Genomic DNA, 15,781 nt, shown 5'->3' with positions numbered 1-15,781 from the left:
CTCTTTTCTTTGGATACTATACTATCTAGGAATACATTAGAATTTTTCCTCATTTTAAGCAGAGGGCATTTTTTCTTCTTAATTATTTGGCATTTATCACTTTACAGATTTTTAACATGCAGATACCTACTGCAAAGAATCTCCTACATTAACTTTTTAAAAAATATTTTATTTATTTATTAGAGAGAGATTGAGAGAGAGAGAGAGAGAGAGAGAGAGGCAGAGACACAGGCAGACAGAGAAGCAGGCTCCATGCAGGGAGCCGGATGCGGGACTCGATCCCAGGACTCCAGGATTATGCCCTGGGCCAAAGGCAGGCACTAAACCACTGAGCCATCCAGGGATCCCTCTCCTACATTTACTAAATACAGCCAAAATCTTTGCGGTTTCAGAAGAAAAATAAAAACAGGTCTTATCAGACCTATAATGATGATGTATAACTTAAGTGGCTTTATTCTGTAACACCACATCAATGCAAAAGCCCATCATTAAGGAAATTACAAAGGGACAATCAATACAAGGCCCTTCAGTGCCACTAAGTCAAAAAGCAGACCAGAGGAGCTGGGTTTGATTTGTGTTTCTTAAATCCTTGGTTTTTTTTGTCCTCATCTTCAGCTGCTAAGAACTCAATACTCATTAGTTCTTCTAGCATTTTATCTGCTTTTCTATACCTAATTTGTCACATGAAAGGCTTTCTATTTATCTAGGATTATGCTTTGTGAATACAGGATCTCTTTTACCCATCAAACTCTTTTCTAAATGCAGATTTACTTGGCAGGTTATTTATACATGGATTAATATCCAAAATGTTGCAAAATTATGTATTTCTTAGAATAAGAAAAGGGAGAAATACAGACACGTTATTATTAACAATTCAAGGTTGGCTGTATGATCTTTATTTGCTTTCTAAAGTTCCTTAGGCACCTTAATAATTTCCTGTTTTATGGACTCATCTTGACAGCAGATATGCTGATATGCTTTATGGTTTTAAACCTTTGTTTTTATTTGTTTTGTTCATGGGATGTACATCCCTCTGATTTTTACCTCTCCATCATTAGATTGGCCCTGTATACGCCTCTGTCTCGTCTTAAGCAAGAAGTAGCAACTTTCAGTCAGAGGGCAGTATCTGATACCTTGATGACAATTAATCGGATGGAGCAAGCACGCACAGAATACAGAGGAGCCCTGCTGTGGATGAAAGATGTATCCCAAGAACTGGACCCAGACACCCTAAAACAAATGGAAAAGTTCAGAAAAGTATGAAAATAAATACAACCTTTTCCTTTTCTTGATACACATACCCATTGAACTTATATAGAATAATTTAATCAAGACCATAAAATATCAAGCTATTTTCAAAACACGTTATATTATAAATTCTTGGTTCCTTGGAGATCTTTGAAGTACAAAAACTTTTTACACTTTTTTTTAACTCTTTGACATCCCTACTCCATCAACGTTTTCCATTAATTTTTTTTATCCTTTTTTTTTTTTTTTTTTTTTTTTTTATGATAGTCAGAGAGAGAGAGAGAGAGAGAGAGAGAGAGAGAGGCAGAGACATAGGCAGAGGGAGAAGCAGGCTCCATGCACCGGGAGCCTGACGTGGGATTCGATCCCGGGTCTCCAGGATCGCGCCCTGGGCCAAAGGCAGGCGCCAAACCGCTGCGCCACCCAGGGATCCCAATTTTTTTTATCCTTTTCATAATAGGTATCCCTGCCCTTTAGATGTTGCTTCCCTGTACTTTTGGGATTTGTTTGCAGGAGGGAAATAGTTTGTTAGTGAGGAATAAATAAATAAGTAAAAATTCAGATAAATAACTTATTATAAGAAAAAGTGAAGATATCCGATTTTTCTTCTTCTACAATACATAGTTTGACCACAGACTTTTAAAGTATGTAAGGACTTATGTTTTTGCTAAATAAACTACTTATGAATTGTATCCCCTAAATTTACCATATATGAATAATAAAATTCACTCTTTTATTTCATATGTATGAGTACATATAATACAAATCATAGTTAATATTGATGGATTCCTTACTCTATACCAGCTGTATAGGTCACAGCAACCTGTTATTCTTTCCACTTTATAATTCTTGACAATTAGAATACAATCCAAGGGAGTTGTTAGACAACATTGTGAATACAGTAATGTCACTGAATTATATATTCTTTAATGGTTAAGTTTATGTTATCTGAATTTCCCCTATGCTTTAATAAAGAAGAATGATTTTAAACTTAATCTGGACCCAAATAGCCCTGCACAGTCTGGTTCCTGGCACCTGTGCAGCCGCATCTTGCACTTTCTATACTCTAGCCCTTTCCATGCCCCAGGAAGGAATATGCTCTAGCCTCTTCCATATTGTTCTGCAAACATATTAAGCTCTTCACCCACCTCCCACACCCAGGACTTTTGTCTTTGATTTTCCCCGAGCCTGGGATGCTCTTCTCAGAATCTTGGCCTGGCTCACTTAATCATCTTTCTGTCCCAGTTCACACATCTTGCATGAGCTCACCAACGGCCTCCCTGATCATCTTACCAAAAGTTATCATTTCTTTTCACTTGTATGTTCTCTTTGCAACTTGAGAGGGTCTTATATATTTATTTGCTACTGTTTTTCCTGTGCCTCCCCATTCAGGGATGGTAGGAAAGAACATTGTTTTGTTCACCACAATATCCCAGTGCCTGGCACCAAATAGATACCTTATAAATATATGTTGAATGAATTAATAAGTGTATTAAAGGTTGAGTATTCATACTTGTGTATAAGAAATATGACAGGCCTATATTTAAATTTATAAATTTATCTCCATGACTCAGAATTATTTTTAATGCTTCTCAACACTTTAACTTGTCCTTTTTCTGTTCATTCTTCTATTAGCTACATATTATCCATCAGTAGTTTTGGATGTTTCTTTTTATTCGGAATCTTTGGGGTTATTTCTTCTTAACTATACTTTCCATTTATCACTGCATACTTTCTCAGCATAAAGATATTTACTAGAAAGAACCTACTGCAATTACTAAAAATAGCCAAAATCTCTACCATTAATTTTGAAATAATAATACAAGGAAAGGGAATTAGTCTTCCTTATTACAATTTCATGTATCTGAAAATATGTATCATGAGCCTGTGTGGTATGTTTATATCTGTATTATCAGTAATAATAACAACTATTATTGTGGTTGCAGGTACAGATCCAAGTGAGAAATAGCAAAGCTTCTTTTGACAAGTTAAAGATGGATGTTTGTCAGAAAGTGGATTTACTTGGAGCTAGTCGCTGCAATATGTTATCTCACTCACTTACTACCTACCAGGTACCCACCTCCATGGTCAGCATGTCCTTGATGAGTGGTGAGATTCCTTTTTAAAAGTTGTCTAAAGGGTATAAAAAATTGCTTTATTAATCAGATTCCTTTGACTTTGAAAAGTGACTCACCAAGGTTATGATAGAGAATCATAGAATTCTAGGCTGAAAAAGGCCTTAGGGATTATCTACTCCTGTATCTTCATGTTGTTCTCTTTGGTGTTCTAGGAGAGGGAGACTTAGGGACTATCTAGGTTCACATAGCAGGATTCACAGCTCATTAACCCTGGTTCACCCAGAACTACTCCACCTTGAACTACATACAGTTTCATTTGAAGCAAAGATGCTGTGGCCCAATAGTTTAAAACTTCTGTCATTTTATAACTGAGGAAAGTGATCCCTAGAATTAAAGTAAGTGGCAATGTTGGGCTAAAAACCTAAGTTTGCTCATGCTGGGTCACGTGTTCTTTTCATTCTGTCAAGTTGCTGTCTCCCACCACTTTCACCTCAGCAGTCTCACCTATGCTTTTATTACCCCAAATCACACATATATAGCATGCAATGAATAAGTCAGATGTTAATTAGTAGCAGTGACTAATTTTAACAGATATTTGTGAATAGCAAAATAGAATAAACTCTATTTACATAAGATAAGAATAATAAACTAAAGGGAGTGGACATTCACTGGGGCTTGTAGGAAATCTACCTCCTTCAGCTCAGTACTGTGGAATTCAGGAGTCAGGAAAGTATGCACTTGAAAATAAAAGTATCTGGCAGTCCATGTAGCATACACCTGAAACACAATAGCTATTAGTCCAATTCTCCTTTATTCTCTCCACTCAGCCCCCTCATTTTGGATAGGAACTTTTAAGCACCAGGAGAATGTCCAATTACTTGATTTGGCATGAGAACACTTTTTTTTGGTCTTTCTTGTGCCATAACTGAAAGACCAAATTTAGTGGCTTATATAATTTTTTTTCTAGTTAGTAAAGGTTTATATATGCTTACCAACATAAAGATTTACACATATACCCCTTGTACAAATATGGTATTTTTGTGCTTTTAACATTTCACTTTTGGACTCTTCAGAAGATGTTCTCATCTATTAGCATTACTCTAGCTGACTCCAGTGTACATTCCAGTGCTGTGTACAGAAGCACATATATGTGCTGATACAGATGCTACTTCTTATGCAGAATTACTATTTACACTGCTTCCTGGTTCCTAGAAATTTATTTTACTTCCTGCTGCTTATTATTCAGCAACCATTCATCTGCTACACTAGTGAGGAAAAATAGCAGTGAAAAAAATTGTAACTGTAGTGACCACCTTTTTTTTTTTTTCTGCAGAGGACACTGCTTGGATTCTGGGAAAAAACTGCTCGATTGATGTCCCAGATCCATGGGGCCTGTACTGGCTTTCTTCCATACGATTTTGTAGCTCTTAAGGTATACTTCTTTCCATTTCTTTTAGAGATATATTATACTTCATTTGGATAACATTGGAACTGTTTTGTTTTAAGCCTAACTTTGAATTTACAAAACATTGGAAAACATTTGTCTGCACTCCTTCAGCCAGTCGTTTTTCTGTTCTTCCCTGATTCCAAGTGCTCCCAGCAATATTAAACAAATACATAAGAATCCTGCTGGTAGCCTCAAGATACTGGGCCGGGGTCAGGGGGGGATAAAAGAGCAAGCAAGAGAAAAGAAAATTAAAATGTAAACGAGGTAAGAAAAAGTTATGGAAAAGAAAAACTTAAGAGGCACAAGCAATGGAAAATGGTCATTGGTTTTGAAAAACAACTAGAGTACCTACCTGACAATTTTAGAAGTTAAAGAAATTTCCTTTCTTTACTTTTATACAAATGTGGTAGTGTAATTCATGATGCAGAAGTTATGGGTGACTGCAGCTGAAGAAAGTACTGTATTTTATTAGATCAGCTCTTTCTGTTGCCTACATGTAAAAGGTATTCTTGGGCTTTTAACATTTGTATGTCTTCCTGTCAGCCTTCTTTGCATATGGCTCATCTAGCAAAACACCATGGTAAATCATTTCTTCAATTTGAGTAAGCTATGTTTCAGTGCCTTTGAAGTTATTCTGCCTTTTTTGTTTTTTCAATAGAGCTTGAAAATGTTACTGTTGAGATTACTCAAGCTAGATGTGGTATCTGATAGATTCATATCTTGCTCCTGTATATTTCTGGGGCATGGTATGGATTTTTAAGTCATGTTCTGACATAGCATCTTCCAGTCTAATAGATACCCTTGTATTAGTCTATGTTTTTTGTTGTGTGTATGTTTTTTTTTTCTATATTAATGCTTCACTGGATAGCATACTCTGTTTTTAGGCAAATTTAACATCTAATTTCTGTTCAGATGAAGTTGAAAATCTTTAGCCATATTTAGAGCATTGCAGTCAAAGTCAGAAACACAGTGTAAGTCTTCTTTGGCATATCACAGACTTGGAAACCCTGTGGCTAGCCCATGTCACAGTCTGTGTGGTTGCCATAGGCGGCCAGGAGAAACAGGGACATGGGGCTCAATTCAGATTACATTAGCTTACATTTCCCATATTTCTCACTTTCAACTATAGAATTATCCCTATTTTATGTTGTTCTTTAGAATTTTTATTCTCATTTTGTTTGCACAAAGAGAGAAAAGTAGATTCCATCTACTTAACATTGAATTTCTTGTCCTTAGCAACTGCAAGACACTCCAAGCAAGCTTACTGAAGACCACAAAGAGCAAATAGAAAGCAATTCTCTCACTGAAAACCTCAATAAGTAAGCAGGCAGAAGTGTGATGCTATGGATACTGATACATGATATATGATGTTTTTGGAAACTGTGGATACTGATACATGATATATTTGGAAAAAGTTTTTTCTCTTCTGACTTACTGAATATTTATTTCTATGTCATTTTCCAATTAATGTTTTTAAGGTTCTTTTTTTTAAGATTTTATTTTTTATTTTATTTATTTATTCATGAGAGAGAGAGAGGCAGAGACACAGGCAGAGGGAGAAGCAGACTCCATGCAGGGAGCCTGACGTGAAACTTGATCCCGGGTCTCCAGGATCACACCCCAGGCTGAAGGTGGCGCCAAACCCCTAAGCCACCAGGGCTGCCAGGTTATTATTTTTTTTAAGGAAGCTCTCCCCTCAACATGGGGCTTGAACTCACAACCAAGAGAGATCAAGAATCAGGTGCTCTACTGACTGAGCTAGCCAGGTGCCCCATTTTTCCAATTAATATTAAACATTTGTTTTGAAGCCCTATTTCTCCCCCCATTTTCAACATGGCAGGCAAAGTTGATGGCAAGAGTACAGAACAGATTGGATTGATAACTCCAAATTCTGTAGTTTGGGAGATAGCTTTGTATTAAGAGCCTCTATCCAGTGAATTCCAAAAGGGCCAGCTTAAAAGAGAAAGGGACAAGTGCCAGCAGCTATGAAACAGAAGCTATTAAAAGTCTGTCTCCAGAGCAACACAAATGAGACTGGGGCTGGTTACCTGAAAATGGGGCTTCTTGTCATGCACATCCTTTAGGTTGCCTATTTCCCTTTTATTGCATCTCACCTTTGATTTCATTTCAGAGCTGCCACTTCTCATGTTAACTAGGTTGCACTGAGTGTAGTAGTAACAAACCCAGAAATAAGACCCAAACAGTGACAAACCATATATTGTTGAGTGGAAGGTGATCCAGGATATAAGCATGTCCCTCTTTTCTCTTTGGGGAAATCTAAACAAATTTTTTTGCTAACTTGAATATATAAACAATTTAGGATGTAGATTAATTAAATGTATAGTTATAATTGAAACTTATAAGTTATACATTGACATTTAAAATACTATGTTATATAAAATATATTAATTTAGTATTTTTTTCCATTATCACATTTCATGAAAGTTTTATTCAAAATCATCTTCAGCATTATGAAAACTACCTTTTGAGTTAACTGATTCCAAAGCATTTCACTTTTTCTTCCTTCCAAGTTATTTAAAAACCCATGTGTATATACTGTTACTGGAAATTTCATTCCAAGTCATTAGTATCTCTTTGCTCTACAAGTTTATTTTTGTGGTTTTTTTGCAAACAAATTCTCTGTAGGTTTCCTCTGCTATCTGAAAGTAGAGTGTCCCAATGAAACATTTCATAAGCCAGTACAGTGTAAGGCAAAGAAGTAATTACCATTACTTTTTGTGGAAAAAATTTTTGAGTATTCCTAGACCTAAAAAACAACCTCTCTTAAGCTTTTCAGACATCTTGGCACACATCTTGCTAATGTAGCACAGAATAAATGGAGATGAAGCAAAGATGCACACAGACACAGTTCAGAGCTATAATGGCTTAATGCTGAGATGCTGAGTGTAGTTCCCAGGGAAGGGGCTTGGTGGGGCCACTGCTCTGAGTACATGCTGCCTCTATAAGGGCTTTTTGCAAAACAAACACTCAATACTGTATTTGCTTTTTGCCTTTTTTGTAAAAGTGAAAATTGTCTTTGGATTTCTTCCAGTTAGTAAAGATAGGTACTAATGTAGGTCTTCTATAGAAGCATAATGCAAATTTTTGAATAGCAGGGGATACCTATATTGCTTTCTACATATCTTTAAAGATTTATTAAAAACAATCTCTACTACAGAATTGTGAGGTTATACCTCAAGAATAGTGCCTAAATCTATGTTCAGTTTCTTCGTCTAATTTATAATCACAGATGGATGATATAAATATCCAAAATTAGTATTTACTGAGAATATTTAGGCAAATATATCTTTTTTGCAAATATAACTTTACTGTTCAAAATAGAATAGTCCACTTTTTCTGCAATTCTTCATTCCTTCTATTTAGATCCCAAGTATTCTTGAGCAAATCCTGCAGTGCTTGAAAACTAAACCCCACACTCTGACTTTGGTGACAGATGTTGTCTTTGAGGTGGTACTCAGCACAGTGTCTATAATACTGAATACAGTGCCTCATGCTTCATCAGTACTCAGTAAATGTTGTTGAAAGAATAAGAGATGAAGGATTATTTTCATAGTCTGTAGATCTAGAGAAGAAATGACATTTGTCTCAGATTTTAGATCAATCTACAGGACAATATTTTACATGTCATCTCAGTTAAAAAAAATTTTAACCATATACAACTGTAGATTGTGAGTCCCAAGTATATTTTAACCAAAATTTTTGCATTTTTTGGTTTTTACTTTAGGTTAGTTTTGTCAGATGAGGAAGTGAGCTTGGGAAATGAACCAGGTAAGATGGTAAATTCATTAAAATGTGAAATGATCACATTTGAAATGTCAAAACAGTTTGTCACAATCTTTTTAAAACAGATTGTATTAATATCTACTCATTTAAAAAACATTGTCAATTTACAAATCCCTTCTATATAAAAACTTTTGAGTTAGCTTGCTTTTTTCCCCAGCTTTATTGAGTTAAAATTGACATATAACACTGTGTAAGTTTAAGGCATATGGTGTGATGATTTGATATATGTATGTATTGCTAAATGATTATTACTGTAAAATTAGTTAACACCTCCATCACCTCACATAGTTACTATATATTATATCCTTTGGCGACAAGAACATTTAAGATTTATTCTCTTAGCAACAGTCAAGTGTGTAATATAGTATTATTAATTGTGGTCACCATGCTGTACATTAGATCCCCAGAACTTAATCATCTTTAGCTGGAAGTTTATACTGTTTGACCACATTTCACCATTTTTCCCCTCATAGGCCCTATTAACCAACAATCTACTCTCTGTTTCTGAGTTTGGCTTTTTAAGATCTCACATATAAGTGAAATTATACAGTATTTGTCTTTCTCTAACATATTTCACTTAGCATAATGCCCTCCAGATTCATCTATGTTATTGTAAATGGTAGAATTTCTTTCTTTTTTATGAGTAAATAATACTTGATTCTATTCTACTATATATATGCATATATCTAATATTTTCTTTATCCATTTATTTGTGATGGTTACCTTAGGTTGTTTCCATGTCTTGGCTATTATAAATAATACTGCAATGAACATGGGGATGCAGATACTTCTTCAAGATAGTAATTTTATTTCCTTTGGATATATACCCAGAAGTGGAAGTGTGGGAACATATGGTAGTTCTGTTTTTTTATTTTTTGAGGAACCTCTATACCGCTTTCCATAATAGCTATACCAATTTACATTCCCACCAACAGTGCACAAGTGTTCCCATTCATCCACATCCTATACCATATTTGTTTTCTCTTGTCTTTTTGATACTAACATTCTAACAAGTGTGAGGTGATAGCTCGCTGCGGTTTTGATTCATATTTCCCTGATGAGTAGTGTTGTTGAGCACCTTTCTATGTATGTGTTCACTGTGTATGTCTTCTTTGGTTGGAAAAATGTGTATATAGGTTCTTTACCCATGTTTTCATCAGGTTATTCTGTTTTTGCTATTGAGTTATAAGTTCCTTACATATTTTGGATTAGAACCTCTTATTAGATAGACAGTTTGCAAAAATTTTACCATTCTGTAGGCAGATATGATTGAGTTTTTTGATTGTTGATTGTTCTATTGTTATTTTTTTGCTGTGCAGAGGATTTTTACTTTGATGTAGCCTTCTTTATTTTTGCTTTTGTTTCTTGTGTTTTTGTTGTCCTATGCAAAAAATTATCACCAACACCAATGTCAAGGAGTTTATCCCTAGTTTTTTTTAAACATTTTAAAAATTGAAATATAGATGACAAATATTAGTTTCAGGTATTGAGGGGCGCCTGGGTGGCTCAGTCTGTTAAGCCTCTGCCTTTGGCTCAGATTATGATCCCAGGGTCCTCTGATAGAGCCTCATATCAGGGAAATCCCTGCTCAGTGGGAGTCTGCTTCTCCCTCTGCCTCTGCCTGCCACTCCCCCTGCTTATTCTCTCTTGCTCTGTCAAATAAATAAATGAAAATCTATATTAGTTTCAGGTACACAACACAGAGGTTCAACAGTTATGGACATTATACAATGTTCACCATGAGTAAGTGTAGTCACCATGCAAAATTATTATAATATTATTGTCTGTATTCCCTGTACTGTACTTTCCATTCTCATGATTTATCTATTTTATGACTAGAAGTTTGTACCTCTTAATCCCTGTTACTTATGTTGCCTATACCTCCACCCCCACTCCGCTCTGGCAGCCTCTAGTTCTCTGTATTTATTTATTTTTATTAATTTTTTTTATTTTACTTTTTTAAAGATTTTATTTATTTATTCATGAGAGACACACAGAGAGAGGCAGAGACACAGACAGAGGGAGAAGCAGGCTCCATGCAAGGAGCCCGATGTGGGACTCGATCCCTGGACTCCAGGATCATGCACTGGGCCAAAGGCAGGTGCTAAACTGCTGAGCCACCCAGGGATCCCCAAGTTCTCTATATTTATGTGTCTGTTTCTTTTTGTTGTTGTTTTGTTTTGCCGTTTTTTGTTTTTTTTTTTTTTTTTTGAGTCCACACGTAAAGGGAATCCTGATATTTGTCTTTCTCTGTCTGATTCATTTCACTTAGTGTAATACCTCATAGGTCCATCATGTTGTCATGAATAGCAAGATTTCATTCTTTATCTTTTTTAAAGATTTATTTATTCATTGTTCCAATTTTAGTATATGTGCTGCCGAAGTGAGCACAAGATTTCATTCTTTCTTATGGTTGACTAATTCCATTCTGTATACATGCATGATGTATATTTATAACATACTATTTTAAGCTAATAACTTCAATAGTGTATGGAAACTACACTTCTCTTCCTTTCACATTTTATTTTATTTTTATTTTTATTTTATTTTTTAAAATATGGATTTTTTTAAATTTTTATTTATTTATGATAGTCACACAGAGAGAGAGAGAGAGAGAGAGAGGCAGAGACACAGGCAGAGAGAGAAGCAGGCTCCATGCACCGGGAGCCCGACATGGGACTCGATCCCGGGTCTCCAGGATCACGCCCTGGGCCAAAGGCAGGCACCAAACCGCTGTGCCACCCAGGAATCCCCCCTCTCACATTTTAATTACAGATTTTTATTTACATATTTTATGCTTTAATTACATCTTTTTTATTGTGTATCTAATAACAAATTATTGTAGTTATGGTTATTTTAAATAAATGTTTGTTTTTTTAATTTTTAAACTAGAGTTGAAAGTGATTTATGCACCACTCTTCCAATATTATAGAATCTTTGACTATATATTTCCCTTTACTGATGAGATGTACAAATTCATGCAGTTTTACAAGGTTATTTAACATCCTTTCATTTCAGCCTACAGAATGTCCTTTTAGCCTTCCTTGTAAGGGAGGTCTGGTGGTGGACTTTCTCAACTTTTGTTTGTTTGGGAAGGGCTTTATCTCTCTTTCATTTCTGAAGGACAGCTTTGCTGGGTATAATATTCTTGAGGCTTTGTTGTTGTTGTTGTTTTTCTTTCAGTATTTTGAATATGTCATACGACTTTCTCCTGGCCTGCACAGTTTCTCCTGAGAAATCTGCTCACAGTCTTACAGGGGCTCCTTGATATGTGACAAATCACTTTTTTCTTGCTGCTTTTAAAATTCTGTCTTTGACTTTTGACTATAATTACTATAAGTTGTCTGTCAGTAGGCAGAGCTGCTGCTCATGCTCTGAGGTTGGGAGAAGCCCTTTGACTGCATTTTGTCTTTAAGTGTGCTATGATTGGAATCTCTGGTAAAGGGCTGTGCTCTGAGGTTAGGCAGGGTCAGTAGCTGGGTTTCACTGTCATCTTGGATCAGGCAGGATTACTGAGTATGCTCCTTAGCCAAATGGTGCCGCTGCCTACCCTCTTTTTCTCAGGCAGGGTCATAGGCAGGGCTTCATGATCTGATATGGTCTCAGCCTGTGCTTTGCAATTAGGTAGGACTGCAGAGGCTGGGTTCTAAATCAGGTAGGATGGTGGCTATGCTCTTATTAGGCAAGGTTGCTGGCTACACTGCCTAGTTGAGTGGGCCTCATGCTTTACTGCATGATTGGGCAGGGCTTGAGGCTGTGCCTCACAGTTGGGAGTGAATGGGTTCCCTGTTTGGGTGAAACTGCAGGCTGTGCTTAGCAGTGGGGCATGGCCACCAGCTTGGCTTCAGTGCCAGGCAGGGCTACAGGCTGGAGTTGCTGCTAGGCAGCACTGTAAGCTGGGTTGTGATGCTCACTACTAGGGCCTCCTGGTGAGCTAGGCAAGAGGTTATGCTTCCTACTTGGGAGGGGCTGCTGACTTCTCTTTCTGGGTTGGAGGCAGGATATGCTCTGCAACTTCCCAGGGTCTCAGTCCAGGCTTCCTGGTCAGGTGGAACAGGAGGCTATACTAAGTAAAGAGTTAGCTTTCTAGCAGTACCTAATTAGAAAGTCTATTTACTTTTTTTAGGAAATTTTGATTTTCTCTAAAATTAGACCTTTAAAGTAGATATTTCTTTCACAGGGTTGTATGACTAAGTTTCAGGCTTTTCCTCACACTTAAACACATGTTCTTATTTTTTTTATAAATACATATTATGTATACAATCAGTATATATTCAATCAGTGTGGCTTCAGAGCCAGAAAAATCAGTTTGAATGCCAGCTTTTAAAAACAAGTCATTTATACCTCTCTTATTTTTCTCATCTGAAATATGAGTCATATATTCCTATCTTAAAAAGATATTAAGACTAGAGATAATATTTATAAACTACATAGCATATGATAGGTGTGCAGTAAATGCAAGAGGCATTTTTAAATGAACACATAAGGGCAGCCCTGGTGGCTCAGTGGTTTAGCACCACCTACAGCTCAGGGCCTGATCCTGGAGACCCGGGATCAAATCCCATGTCAGCCTCCCTGCATGGAGCCTGCTTCTCCCTCTGCCTGTGTCTCTGCCTCTCTCTCTCTCTCCTCTCTGTGTATTCTCATGAATAAATAAATAAAATCTTTTTTTAAAAAAGTTAAAAACTTAAAAAAAATAAATGAACACATAAATACAGGTAATACTGATAAACCGTAATAATCATAGACTTGTATATATAACATAGCTTCAAAATATGTTCAAGGACACCTGGGTGGCTTAGTGGTTGAGTGTCTGCCTTTGGCTCAGGGTGTGATCTCAGGGTCCCAGGATTGAGTCTGGCATCAGGCTCCCCATGGGGAGCCTGCTTCTCTCTCTGCCTGTGTCTCTGCATCTCTCTCTGTATCTCTCATGAATAAATCATTTGAACATATATATATATATATGTTCAAATGGTTAGCTTCTTTCAGGTATATAATCCTGTACCCAAGTAGAGAATATTTTTTTAAAGTCCCAGATAAAATATAATGTACATTATTGTAGTTTCACAGCCATTTGTAACATTATTCAATCTTTTATTTTTATTTTTTTAAAGATTTTATTTATTTATTCATGTGAGAGAGAGTGAGAGAGAGTTAGAGAAGCAGGCAGAGGGAGAAGCAGGCTCCATGTAGGGAGCTCGATGTGGGACTCCATCCCAGGTCTCCAGGATCACGTCCTGGGCTGAAGACAGCATCAAACTGCTGAGCCACCCAGGCTACCCTTATTCAATCTTTTAAAACCTGCTGTATCAGTCGTTATGTCCACTTTTTAAAAAAAAAAACATATTTTATCTATCTATCTATCATCTATCTATCTATCTATCTATCTATCTATCTATCTATCTATCTAAGAGAGAGAGATACAGAAAGGACACAAGTTGGAGGAAGAGCAGAGGGAGAGGAAGAATCCTGAGCAGACTCTGCACTGAGCATGGACCCTAATGGGCTTGATCTCATGACCCTGAGATCATGTCCGTGCCAAAATCAAGAGTTGGATGCTCAACTGACTGAGCCACCCACACATCTCATTATGTCCACTTTTAAATTCCAGACATTTGTTCCTTTCCTCTTTTTTTCTTAAGTAATCCTGCTAAAGATTTATTTTTCCGTCAACAAATCAACTTTTGGTTTTGTTAAACTTGTCTCTTGAATCTTTGTTTCTGTTTCATTAATTTTTTTTCCTCTATTATTTTTAGTTTTTTAAGGCTAAAATTGCCCTTTTTCTGTATCTCACAAGTTTTTTATTTTTTTAAGATTTATTTATTTATTCATAGAGAGAGGGAGAGACACAGGCAGAGGGAGAAGCAGGCTCCATGCGGGGAGCCCGATGCGGTACTCGATCCCGGGTCTCCAGGATCACACCCTGGGCCGCAGGCGGCGCTGAACTGCTGTGCCACAAGGGCTGCCCTCACAAGTTTTTTTAAAAAAACTTTATTGGGGTATATTTTATATATCATAAAACTCATTCAGTTGTACAAGTCAGTAATTTTTAGTTACTTTGGAGTGTTGCAACCATCTCTGTAAGTCAATTTCAGAACCTTTTCATCCCTTCAGTAATAGGATCCCTCACACCCACTTGCTGTAATTCCAATTTTCACTCCTAGTCCTTTTCTGGACATTACTTTTTTCACTTCATATAACAGTTTTGAGGTTCATTCATCCATCAACTTGTGTTGATAGTTCCTTTTTATTGCTTAATCCATTATATAGATGTCCACAGACTTTAATATATAGTATTTTCATTATAATCTGGTTTAAATTGTTTTAAACTTCTCATTATATCTTCTGTCATCTGTGGCCATGAGTGATTTTTAAATTATGTTTCTGAAATTGCCAAATTAAGGAGGTACTGAAATTAATCTTTTTGTCACTGATTTCTTAATTTAATTTCATTATAGTCAGAGAATGTATCCTTGCTATACTGATTCTCTGAATTATTGGGACACTCTCTATGGACTAAGAAGTAGACAAATTTTCTAAATATTCCATGTGCTTGAGAAGAATATGTGTTCTCTAACTGTTGAAAGCAGAAGCCTATATGTCTATTACATCAAGCTAATTATTTGTGCTGCTTTAAATCTTTTTTTTTTTATAAATTAATTTTTATTGGTGTTCAATTTACCAACATACAGAATAACACCCAGTGCTCATCCCGTCAAGTGTCCCCCTCCGTGCCCGTCACCCATTCACCCCCACCCCCCGCCCTCCTCCCCTTCCACCACCCCTAGTTCATTTCCCAGAGTTAGGAGTTTTTATGTTCTGTGTCCCTTTCTGATATCTCCCACACATTTCTTCTCCCTTCCCTTATATTCCCCTTCACTATTATTCATATTCCCCAAATGAGTGAGAACATACACTGTTTGTCCTTCTCCGATTGACTTACTTCACTCAGCATAATACCCTCCAGTTCCATCCACGTTGAAGCAAATGGTGGGTATTTGTTGTTTCTAATGGCTGAGTAATATTCCATTGTATACATAAACCACATCTTCTTTATCCATTCATCTTTCGATGGGCACCGAGGCTCCTTCCACAGTTTGGCTATTGTGGACATGGCTGCTAGAAACATCGGGGTGCAGGTGCCCCGGCGTTTCATTGCATCTGAATCTTCGGGGTAAATCCCTAACAGTGCAATTGCTGGGTC

General features: G+C 36.6%; 1 protein-coding gene across 2 annotated transcripts in view; it reads left to right on the top strand.

Moving 5' to 3' along the window:
- Positions 1–15,781, top strand: part of ICA1L (islet cell autoantigen 1 like) — an 82,263-nt gene that overhangs the window by 32,088 nt on the left and 34,394 nt on the right. For both annotated transcript variants that reach the window (XM_055345161.1, XM_055345160.1), the window contains exons 5-9: positions 1,059–1,257; positions 3,195–3,320; positions 4,660–4,758; positions 6,010–6,092; positions 8,519–8,562. In XM_055345161.1, the coding sequence (XP_055201136.1) occupies positions 1,059–1,257; positions 3,195–3,320; positions 4,660–4,758; positions 6,010–6,092; positions 8,519–8,562 (551 nt within the window). The remainder of the gene's footprint in view (positions 1–1,058; positions 1,258–3,194; positions 3,321–4,659; positions 4,759–6,009; positions 6,093–8,518; positions 8,563–15,781) is intronic.

The sequence above is a fragment of the Nyctereutes procyonoides genome, unplaced genomic scaffold, assembly GCF_905146905.1.
Source record: "Nyctereutes procyonoides isolate TBG_1078 unplaced genomic scaffold, NYPRO_anot_genome, whole genome shotgun sequence".
NCBI lineage: Eukaryota > Metazoa > Chordata > Mammalia > Carnivora > Canidae > Nyctereutes > Nyctereutes procyonoides.
This window is presented reverse-complemented; position numbering and strand designations above follow the sequence as displayed.